At 30.5% G+C, this 12,102-nt stretch overlaps 1 protein-coding gene across 6 annotated transcripts in view; it reads right to left on the bottom strand.

Annotated features, from left to right (window-relative positions):
* Positions 1-12,102, bottom strand: part of LOC124353977 (myosin heavy chain, non-muscle) — a 161,248-nt gene that overhangs the window by 56,514 nt on the left and 92,632 nt on the right. For 3 of the 6 annotated variants that reach the window (XM_046804071.1, XM_046804074.1, XM_046804076.1), the window contains exons 4-7: positions 10,256-10,279; positions 5,888-5,911; positions 1,919-2,011; positions 859-1,021 (exon numbers count right to left, since the gene is read on the bottom strand). In XM_046804071.1, coding sequence (XP_046660027.1) covers positions 859-1,021; positions 1,919-2,011; positions 5,888-5,911; positions 10,256-10,279 — 304 coding nt within the window. The remainder of the gene's footprint in view (positions 1-858; positions 1,022-1,918; positions 2,012-5,887; positions 5,912-10,255; positions 10,280-12,102) is intronic. The other 3 variants (XM_046804073.1, XM_046804072.1, XM_046804075.1) reach the window with 3 other exon arrangements.

Here is a 12,102-nt window from a genome sequence, read left to right as displayed (position 1 = left end):
GAGAATTAAGAGGGCAGAAAAAGCGGTGACCGAAGTTACCAAAAAAAAGCTCGACAGGCTCGAAGAGGTGCCAAGTTAAGAGAAGAGGATAGGCTAGAGGATCCTGACAACCCAGAGTATGGAGCAGGGAATGTTCTAAGGGAGTAATATTGTGAAATTTATTAAATTATATACATATATTAATAGTTTTGTGTTTATTCGCGAATTTCCGAAAACCCAATTTTCAAGTACATGTGACCCATTATCTCAGGAACCCTTAAAATCAATTTACTTGAAATTTTAAGCCTATATTATGTACCTATACTGCTTTGTATACTAGCAATTTGAAGCGTTTATAAAAAAATAATTAAGCCTAGTACAATTTTTTTTTGTTACAAATTTTTAGAAAAAAAATTACGAAAAATCTAGAAAATGTAATAAAAAAAAACTATAAAGGCCATATTATTAAAAGTGCTTGGAAAGGTTAGACATGATGTAGTCTCCATACAGTAAAAAAATCAAGCTTGTAACCTACTACTGTTTCTGAGATAACGGGTCATGTTTTTACCTAATTTTAACATTGTTAGTATAGGCACCCGTGAACCCCCTTAATATGTGAAGTAAAAAAGTTGTCATTCTTAACCTTTGAGTTTTGTATATTTCTTGAATTTATTGTTTAATTTAAATCAAAGTTGTGCTTAAAGAAAGCTAATTAGCAAAATTTATATCTGTCACGGCTAACTGCTAATACTGTCATTTTGACTGTTCTATGTAAATTCAGAGTCAACAATCAAACCCATTTTAAATGTGAGCCAACAGATAATTTTGCTAATAAATGTAGTGCTATATCTAGTAAAATACAAACACCAGGACACTGACTCTTCTGCTCAGCCGAGGCACCTGCCAGCAACTGATAGAAGATGTGGAACGTCCTCTCATCCTTGGCTTGTCTGATTGCCCTGGATTTCTCCAGTAGATACGTCTCGATATTAGCTCCAGCAATATATCCACTTGCATCAAAGTTGATTCTGATGAACTTGCCCTGAAAATGGCAACATAGAATTTGAAAACATTTAATCTTGTACAACTTGGATGTTCCATTTCAGAATAATAGTTTGTCCGACCACCTGTGGCACCTGGAGACTCAAACGATGCACTTGCGTGTGCACTCACAATTGTAATGGTCAGACTGCCCTTTCAATTATAGACTGTGTTACTGATGAGTAAATGGACAGTTTATCAATTTTGTATTGTTATTTAATTTTATTTGATAACACGTTATTTTCATACCAAAATAACGGAAATGAAATCAAGTATGACGTATTTATGAAATAGGAAAGCTGAGATTTAAATGTATACAATGATAATTAAACCATCTTACTACTATTTCATAGCTAATGTCAACTAAAATCTATTATTAACAACATACATGATGAGTTTAGACATATTTTCTTAATTTATCATGGGGATAGGATATTTAAAAAATTATAGACATATTATCTAAATACGTTAAAAAAACTGATAAAAAAATTGTCTCTATAAATCACAGTACCAGCAATTTTACAGCAAGTACATAGTAAGGAGTTGGGGCGACCAGCTGTATGTTAGTGGTAACTGTAATCCGATTCATTGGGTCATTGGGCAGAATGTAGTAGTTGTGACTTATGAACAAACAATACTATAATTCTTTGTTAAAGAGGGAAAAGTAGATAAGATAGCTGGCTAACTAACAAAGTTTCACCATAACAAATAATTAATGACATGAAGAAATTATACAATTATATCTGATTTATTCAGGACTAACATCCAAAACAATATTAACAAAAACACCTCAGGACCAAAATTTTTGATTAGTTCCAAATTATTTGAGGCTAAATATTATATAATTATATTAAAATTTTCTATTTTAAACCATTACAAAAACAAAAATGTTACTTACAAATCTTGATGAGTTGTCATTTTTGACAGTCTTTGCATTTCCAAACGCCTCTAAAATCGGATTCGCTTGGAGCAACTGTTGTTCAAGCTCACCCTAAAATTAAACCAATTCACAAACTTAACCAATAATAGCAATAGTTTTCACAATTGGTACAAAAACTGCAGTAAAATTGGTGCAGAAAAACTGCTTAAGAATTATCATCAATATAATATAGTCACAGCCCCATCACCAATGTGGGATAGAAACATGCTTTTTGATCATGCATATTGAGAAACCATTTATTCTTTATTTTTCATCATTTTAATAATAAATGATTTTATATACATCATTTTTTTTGTGAAAAAAATATTTTTTAACGTTAAAATTCCTTTTAAAATAGAACAGAAAACTATATAAAATTGTATTTTTATATTAAGTTTTAAATTATAAGAAAATCACTTATAGCTTTACAATTATCCCCTAACAAATATTTTTTTATTTTATATAAAAAGTTACAATGTGATGATAAATGAAACCTTTAAACAGCCAACAGTTGATCTTTTACTTTTGTTGGTTTCATACGTAAAGAATACGAAGATGAGTGCAACCAAGCGTACTACGGTGAACTACGAGTGCAATCTAAAATGTGACCATACCCAGAGTGACGAGTTAGCGCACACACACTGTACCTACCGCAAAGGTTGGAGGCTGGTGTTAACAAGCATGAAACACAGACATGAGTGTGGTTAGGCGAACAATACAGACAGTTTAGTAACCAACTTACTCTACAAATGCAAATAATTAAACTTAAAATATTCGCTAATCTACCCACTTAAAAATTCATCTTGCCAATCAATAAAGTGTTTTGCAATCATAAACAATATAAACTGACAAAAAAGTTGGTCAAACTTATGATTTCTTTGTTATTTAGCTGTAAGACATCATAAGTAACTATATTCCTAACAGGTATTGTAATGTAAACAATCATTTTAGAAAGTTCATCATAATCACAGTGGCACAATAATGATCATGAATAAATTAGTGTCATGAACTATTCAAACACTTTTCTTGACAAATAAAAAGAAACGATTAGAGCAACTCTTTCAAAAGAAACACAAGTAACTTCACGCCAAGTAAGGTATCTACTGGTATGTGAACATTTGTTGTTTTAATTTCTAACTGTAGCCAATCAACATATAATTATCCTCTTAAAGCCTGTTTTTGCAAAATATTCCTTAAATGGTGAGTAAATGTTTCTTGCATTACTGACAAGAGAGAAGGATGGCAGTGATGTTTTTGCAATGACACTGCAACTCGCCACCAGATAATTAACACAATGGACAATCGATGGGGACTGTGTGACCCAGTTCCACTTGACACAACGAACAGGAGACTTGTACGGTAAGTGAGACAGGGTCACCATCTCACCTTCACAATGACCAAAATGGATCCGATCTAACCAGATTTATTGAAATCATTGACTGCACAATATCCAAAGAAGGACTGCTCATGGCTTCACGATGACAACTTTCATTAATTCACTGTCAACAATAGTTTCATTCCAACTTATGGTATACCTTTAATCCTGAGCAATAACAGGCAAGCCCTCATAGCTGTTAACTCATGTTTCGTAACCAGAATGAGGATTTTTAATTTTATAATCGTAGTACTACTTGGGAGTCATACAAAAAAGAACTTTAGTCAAGACACTGTTTTTCATTGGCTGAAGTTTTATTCAATTAATTCTAAAACATCAGCTACTAATAGTTACAGTTTCAAATACTCAAAGATATAGTTTACACTTTTATTGCTATTTAAATTTGTTCATTCTGTAAGGGATTTTTTTTAGTTTAAATAGTAAAAAAAAACGTTCCTTTAATCTGTTTTAAAAATTTATATTTCTTGTGTACAAATAAGACAGGTTCTGTTTTTGAAAGAGAGGCTCATCTACCTACAGCCTTATTTTTTCGTCCCCATGGAGCCCTGTCCATTCATGGTAACTAGAACCATACTAGTGACATATTATGCTGATTAAAGGGGACATTCAATTGTACCGATTAAAAATACTATGGGCACAAAAAGGATTTGAGCCTGAACTGCCATTATTGCAGACCCTAGTCCGACTCATTAAATCCTGACACAAACTTCCCCAATGCACCTGGCGGTTTACAAATTTAAAGCATTTTCGTTACATGCAAATGCATTGTGCCTATACCATATTTCATTTTAATTTCTAGAATAAATTATATATATATATATATATATATATATATATATATATATATATATATTTAAATAGCATTAAGAAAACCAAACCTTTATTAAAAAAAAAAAAAAACAAGTGAAATGAATACTTTAATTTTAATATTAAAATTTAAAAAGTCTTTATAAGCAATATTTTGTTAGCATTGATGTATTTATGTATATAGCCTATGTTCTAAATGCATTATTGTAAATTTACTACATAATTCTAGCTTTTAAAGTGTGAAATGAATAACCTATGTCACAAAACATTAGTAAATTATTAACCTGAATTTAAATGGAAATGGGGTGACACATAGTTGTAATGAAAGTTAAAGTGTTGACTATTCCCACAGAGATAAAACTAAAACAATATTGTTAGTGGAAGTGATGTTTGGCTGACCTCAAAACTGTGTGGTATATTGTGTGGGTTGGTACCTTTGGACTCAATCCAACCTAAACTATACTGACCTGTCTTGTACATGTGATGTTTGGTCATTCAAATTGTTTTTAAGTCACTAGGAACTGATGATAAAAATTAGAGTACCACAGCAATACGATTACGGATTTATTTATTATATTTATGGACATTACTAATTATTGAATTTAATTCATCCAACCACATTCTAATTGAACAATGAAAAAGACTAGAGCTTAAATATGTGAAAAAATGTTAAAATTAGCAATATGGAATTATAAAAATAACATTATATATATACTAAACAGAATAATTTATTTTATCTAGTAAAATTTGATAACATAAAAACCATTTAAACATAATTAGATAACTACTTAATTATTATGATGTTTTTGTGTAAATCTACCTCACTTTAAAAGAAACTACATGAACTTACTTTACAACTAAGAACAATAATTTATTATTATTATTGCACCTGAATTAAATATCAATTAAAAATATAATTTTATTTACAATGTTCTTTCTAATTAAAACTTGAAAAACAAACATCAAAGCAAATAAAAACCCCGTTTTACTAATAGTATTACGTAGTAGTACTAACAAATGTGCTTTTGAAATGCAAAACATGCATGATAGCAAACAAAGCTATCTTGTATTTGCATGATAAAAACATAAATATTAATAATTGATAATTTGTATATCCATTGTGGTCAGCTGTTTGGAAAATATTGTAAAGAGATAAGAGATAACCAAAGTGATACCTTAAAACTACCATTATGTAATTTCTGAAATTACTCTGAAGTGACTAAGTTGAAATTGTTAAATTAGTAACATACTCTTTAAATTTATGACAATTCTAGAAGTAATATAAGACAAATCTGGAAAACCAGTAGCCTTCTCTCCACATACTAAACAATGAGTTAAATTCTGTTGGTGGTAAAAAGAATTTTATTTTTAGCTCTTACATGACCACCACAATGTCTTTTGTTAAAAAGCAGTTATAGCTAAATTCTATTCGTTACAAAAAATCTTCAGAGATTTATGAAAAAACCTTAACACCACCCACAAGATTAATACGTTGAAACTGAAACAGAATAACAAAGAAAAAGTTGCTGTATTAGCTTCTTTTTTGAGGAGATAAAGTTCCTAATTATGGGTTATTTCATATAAAAACTAAAAATAGGTAAATAATCTAAAATAAACCATAACAGAATTAGTTTCACTATATATTGCATTAATTTACGAAAAGGTTTAAAACTCAAATTAAAAAATTACAGGATTAGCTTGTTTAGTTGAGTTAGCTTAAGGTAACTGAGTAGAATAATACTTACGATAATAAGAGCCGGACTCGGGCCCTGAGTCGGTGCATGCAGCGGACAGAGGAGAGAGAGAGCACAGAACAAACAAAATGCGTCAGACATTTTACACATGAGCCTACCTACCCACTCACCTCCACTGCTTGTTTGTACGAGTATAGGTACTTTTGATTTTATTCGGATAATGCCTACATTTGAGTACAGGCCTAATAGGATTTCATAGGAAATATGTGAATAATACAATATTTGTATAGCAAATCGAGATAAGAAATTAAGAAATTAAAAAATTTTAGACAAACGTTTCCAAATCAACATACGCCTCTTTAGATCTGATAGTTAAGTAGGCATAATGATGTTTTTGTGTAAGCTAAGATATTAAATATTTAAGAACTCAAAATATAAAATATTTTCGTAACTTCCTATTTCTGTTAATTCATAAATGCATTACTGTTTTGGTAAAGTATAATCTAACACGGCACAGGCTTAAGCAACTAATGAAAGCGAACTACCTGAGGCAAGATGCAGTGATATAGCGAGTGGGCAGACGGCCAACTAACACTAGGCTACACTATTGTAGGAGCTTTGTGACCACCACCGGTGCAATATACAAGTACGGTACATACACACGCATAGGCTAACTAACGTCTCACATTTTATTTCCCATCTTTCTTTGGAAAAAAAATATATATATATTTGCTAGAGTGATTCACGACTAGCATACTTTGAACAGTGTTAAGGGATCCGACATTTACTAAACACAAAATGTTACTTTAAAAAATATATTTATCTAATAATTATAATTTTTTACTTAAATATTTGTATACAGTAGCTATTTGTCTTTTTAGAATGCAATCGAGCAATGTTAAAATTTTACAAAAAACTGACAAAATACGAGAATTTGATGAACCGTTAAAACAGCATACAAAGTGAACAATACAGAACACATTTCAGGAAAACAACTGAGAAGATAAATTTGGTTACATGAAAGCAGTGAAAATTTAAAGTATTACAGTAAAAGAAATACACAACTGTTCAATAATTTAAATGTATTGCACAAGGACTTTTAATGTCAAAGATGCCATCCAGATTTCAAACAATTTTTAACAGTATAAAATATTCTTACAATTTAAAAATAACTATCAACTGAGTAAAACTTAATAAAATATATGTATCAATAAAAGTATAATAAATATAAATATAAGTTTTGCTTGAAAAGAATTTAGTTATATTGTTTAAAGAAAAGGTGAATCTTTTTAATTGGTCCAACATTTTTCTGCATTTTATTATTCATGTGTTTTAATAGATAATATTTCATAAGCATAGTGTTCTAGTTTTAATAGTTTGAAGTTTTTAAAGAAGTGATTAAATGTTTGGCAATGGCTAATTTTTTAGTTTGTCCGTATTTATAATATCTTTCGTGTTAAAAACATTTTAATAGTTCTTTTTATGTGACCAATATCAATTTTTGGTCAGGGATTGTAAAATACTTTTTTTTCTTTTTCGGTAATTTTTAAAGTGGTTCTGAGTTTTTTGAAAAAAATATTCTTTAATTTTTTAAAATTAACTGTTAATTAATTTAGTTGAGTATCCACTGAAAACTGCTGCTATACTTTCTAAATAGTTTAATTCTTTCTGATTTCTATCTTTAACTGTAAAATTTGGAGGTTGTGGTAATTTTTAAATTGTTGAACTAACCATTTATATAATAAGTGGAAGAGTTTATAATAAACTATACTATTTGTATATTTCTTTTACTGCAATCGTTGTTTTAATAAGAACCCCTCCTTTAGGCAAGTTTAAGTAATTTATATAGAATTCATGTTTATTTAATCACTAAGAAGACACATTTCTAGCAGTTTGCCTGATCCTAGTAAATAAATATCTAAAATTTGTGTCTCTGTAACACTATTTTAATTTTCATTGCTATATTGGTTCTAAGGAAAGTTTGTACTACAATATTTCAAAGTCTGTCATGTTTTTCCAATTTTAACACTTAGTTAGATTCAAATAATATGTGAATAGGCTTGCAACATTACAATGCTGTATTATAAATCATTTAGAGTTTAAATCTTCCTAAAATGGTACAACTAAATATAATTATTTTTGGGGGGGAGGAGTTCCTATAACTTCTCTCCACAATGACAGTTTCTTATGAATCACATTCAATTCAAAATATTAAAATAAGTTAATACCAAAATTATATTCGTATCTGTAAATTTAAGTGTATCTTAATCAACAACCAAACACATTAACTAAACTAACAAATCTGAAATTTGAATAAAGAAGAAAATTTTTATCAGCCTTTCTTATAAAATTCTGGAAAATAGATTTTTGTCTCTTACTGCCATAAGTACGAGGGCTATCCAGAAAGTAACAGATGTTTTTGAATGGTGCTGTAGTGGGCAGCGCAACAGTCATCATCTTGGTGTCAAAATACTTTGGCGTTCAGTATGCATCTAGCTGTAGTCACACGCAGTCAATACCTCTTTTACTTTCTTCACTGTGATTAATTAAAATATGTGCTGCAATTGAAAATCCTGCCCTTGTGAAATGCGTTCATTGATAAGGTTTTTGTTGGCAATTGAAATCTATCGCCAACTGTGTGAAGTTTATGGAAATGGAATGGAGTGAAAGCACAGTAAGGCACTGGTGTATTGACTTTAAAAATGGCCACAACAATGTTCATGACGATAGTCGTAGCCGTCGGTCTAGCCTAGTGACTGAAGGTTTGATGTTGAAAATCAATGACATAGCTTTCATGAAATTGTTGTAGGGAAAAGCTTGGATACCACAAATTTTGTGCCAGGTGGGTTCCAAAAATGTTTACTGAAGATCACAAAAAACAAGGACTTGCTTCATAGTTAACTTTCCTTGATGAAAACAGCAAACATGGTAATGAACTTCTCGATGGTATCGTTACTGGTGATGAAACATGGGTGAAGCATGTCAATTGTGAAACAAAAATACAGTCTATGGAATGGAGACACACACATTCTAAAAAAAAAACCTGCAAAATGTCTCCAAACTCTTTTTAGCGAGAAATATTACGGCAACTGTTTTTTGGGATGCTAAGATTGTGATTCTGGTTGATTTCCTGGAATGAGGATCAACAGTCAACACAGAAGTACTGTGAAACATTGCAGAAGCAAGCGAAACAAAACAAGTGTAGGGGAAAATTGAGCTCAAAAATTTTGTTTTTTCACGACAACGCACGTCCCCATACAACCAATCATAAACAACAAGTTTTGGATGATTTTGATTGGGAATCCACCTTATAGTCCAGATCTGACACCGAGCGACTACCACCTCCTTCCAGCAATGAAGACCTGGCTTGCAATGCAGTGCTTCGATATTTATGCTGAATTTCACACTGGCATTAATCACTGGTTAAGATCTTAGGTGGCAGATTTCTACAAAGCTGGAATCGAAAAACTTCTGTAATGTTATGATAAATGACTCATTTAAATGGGTGTTACGTTGAAAAATAGCCTAAGAGTGTAGCTTTTAAATGTATATATAAGAAAATATTCCTATTTCAGTTGGTTAATTTTTTATTTCAAAACATCAGTTACTTCCTGAATAGCCCTCCTAAATAATCAAGACTTGAGAAGATATCTCAAAGATGGTCTAAATAAGGTTTTTAATTTATCACATAATGCTGATAGTGGATCACTTTCATTATTAGAGAATAGAATACAAATTTGAAATTTCACAATAAACTATCATTTCATACACAGTAAAAACTGTATTGTAATTGTTTATAATATAAGTATTGCTATAAATATAAAATAAAAGTATAAAACTAATCATCATAAAATGTATTATTTATAAATTCAGTATGGTTTTTTAATTCAAACTACACTTAACCCATTTATTTAGTAATATGCATCTTATTTTAGTGTCTAGGGGCTAACCAACAACCATGCTCTTTAGACAGAAACTCAGAAATTACTGTTTCAGTTTAAGGATTTCACACACACAAAAACACTTCTCAGTTTCATATCATTGTTCAGTACTGTTAAAAAACTAATCAAACAAAACTTAACCAGATCCTAAAGGGAAAACAAACTCAGCAATCATGCAATCTTACAGACATTAATATTTCAAACAAAACTGATTAGAGTTACCAAATATTTTAGTTTAAATTTTATAAATTATTATTAATTTTTAGAACGCAGGCAAAGAAAGTACAAATCTTTTAAATTGAAAAAAAAAACTGTTTGTAAAAGTTACATAACACTTTACAACATATTAAAATATAAACAACATTATTCCTGTATAGTAAAAAAAGTAGCAAACAAGGACAGACATTTTAACGAAAATAAATGACAAAAACGATTACAGACATCAGCTGGCGATCTCCAGGGGAACTCTGTTACTTACATTTTCCCAAGCACTCTCCGTCATCTAATTCAGAAAAATAAAATTAAATGTAATAAATTTTTTCAAAATTATTTAATTAAGTTAAATTTTAAAACGATAGGCTATAAGGACTCATTGTGATATTTCTATAATTTTACATATTCTTATCATTATCTTCATATAGATCACTAAATCATACATCATAAATCATCATTAAATAAGCATAATTTTAATTATTGTCTAAAAAATGTCTAGCTCTAAAATTATATTAAAGAAACCAGTGCAAAAATATACCACATTTTAGTCACTTTAATATTTAAAGCCTTCTTAATTGCGAACCCACTTGGATTTTCATTTCTTGCTTAAATTAGTAGTAGCAACAATCCAACCTTGAGGCAAAGTAAAAAAAGTTTTTAATTATTTAAGAGGTTTTGTTATTTTTATACAGAATATTTGAGGACACAAAATAAAATCCCTTAAAAATTAGTTTGAACAAATGTTTGAGTACAAAACACACACAAACAATAACAAACCAGATTCATAACATAGGCCCCTTCTAGGAATCAGACAGCTAAGCAATTTGTACATATCTTTTACCAGATAACCCACAACAGTTATCAAATTAGCAGCTGCACAGTTCACTAGCTAAAATCATAGGAGCCGCTACATCGTTCGCTGAAATCGGTTCCAGTATTGCCTAGATGACAGAACAATTTTATACCCCTGCCGACTGTGTGATTTTGGTAACCTTGACAACTTGTTATCGCTACACAATGTTCTAGAACAAATGATATATGTGGTTCTCTGAGAATACATGAGTCACCATTCAGTTCACACGTGAGAAATTTAACATTCCAACAAACTTATTGCAGTACTGTTAATAGTATACCTATAAGGGAATTAAAACTAAATTTTCCTGACAGGCAATGCATGACTTTGTCCACAAACAAGAGACGATGAGCAACCAATATATCAACAAATATTCCTGTGGACAAAAACGAAGCTTCAAACCAATAATACAGATCAGTTATATGTAATTGAAATAATGTTCCAAAAGACACTGGAACATTGGTTCATTTATCGCTGATCCATTTAACTGACAGTACCTCTGGATGAAAACAGGCAGTGGACTCATGTATCATATAGTTATTCCACAAACATTTTAACAAGATAGTAAGGAAGGTGCTAATTTTAAACCTTACATTTTTTAAATGATGTATTGATTTGAGCATTAAGAATAATATTGAATCGCAAAAAATAGTAAGAGTAAACAGTAAGATATGAATGTTGATCCACTTCATTTCATAACAGAAAACTAAGCCAACACACTGAAGGATCGTACGTTAAAGTTGGAATCTGCAGTTTTTGCTGCATTTGAAAATATTTAACATGACTAAAACCTAAAATTTCATTCATTCATTCATTAAGCTTGAAATCTTTCTTCCAGCTTATGAACACTTTTACACTGTATAAAAAAAAAAAAAAAAAAAAAAAAAAAAAAAAAAAAAAAAAAAAAAAAAAAAAAAAAAAATTAAAGAATGTCTTATTTTACCAGGCGAAGTTAGGGCTAAGAAGCCCTCTCTAACACTTAACCTGGGGACCAACGGCTTAAAGGTGACTTCCGAACCACCACCAATGGCCGGGCAGGCGGGCCGCTTGCAAGGACAGGATCGCTCAGCGGTCACTTGTCCAAGCAGCCATAGCACTTGTATAGATAACTAAGTAAGCCATTTTGGGAAAAGGAACTGAAAATATAATCCTTGAGCCACATTTACGTTTCATGTAGTTTCTTGCAGTGATCATTCAGCCCTATAAGATATTTTTGTAGTTATGTTGGCCCTAATTGATATTGGAGAGGAGAGTTTAAC

This window comes from Homalodisca vitripennis, chromosome 2 (genome assembly GCF_021130785.1).
Source record: "Homalodisca vitripennis isolate AUS2020 chromosome 2, UT_GWSS_2.1, whole genome shotgun sequence".
Lineage (NCBI taxonomy): Eukaryota > Metazoa > Arthropoda > Insecta > Hemiptera > Cicadellidae > Homalodisca > Homalodisca vitripennis.
The sequence above is the reverse complement of the archived record's forward strand: the minus strand, read 5'-3'. Positions and strand labels throughout refer to the sequence as shown.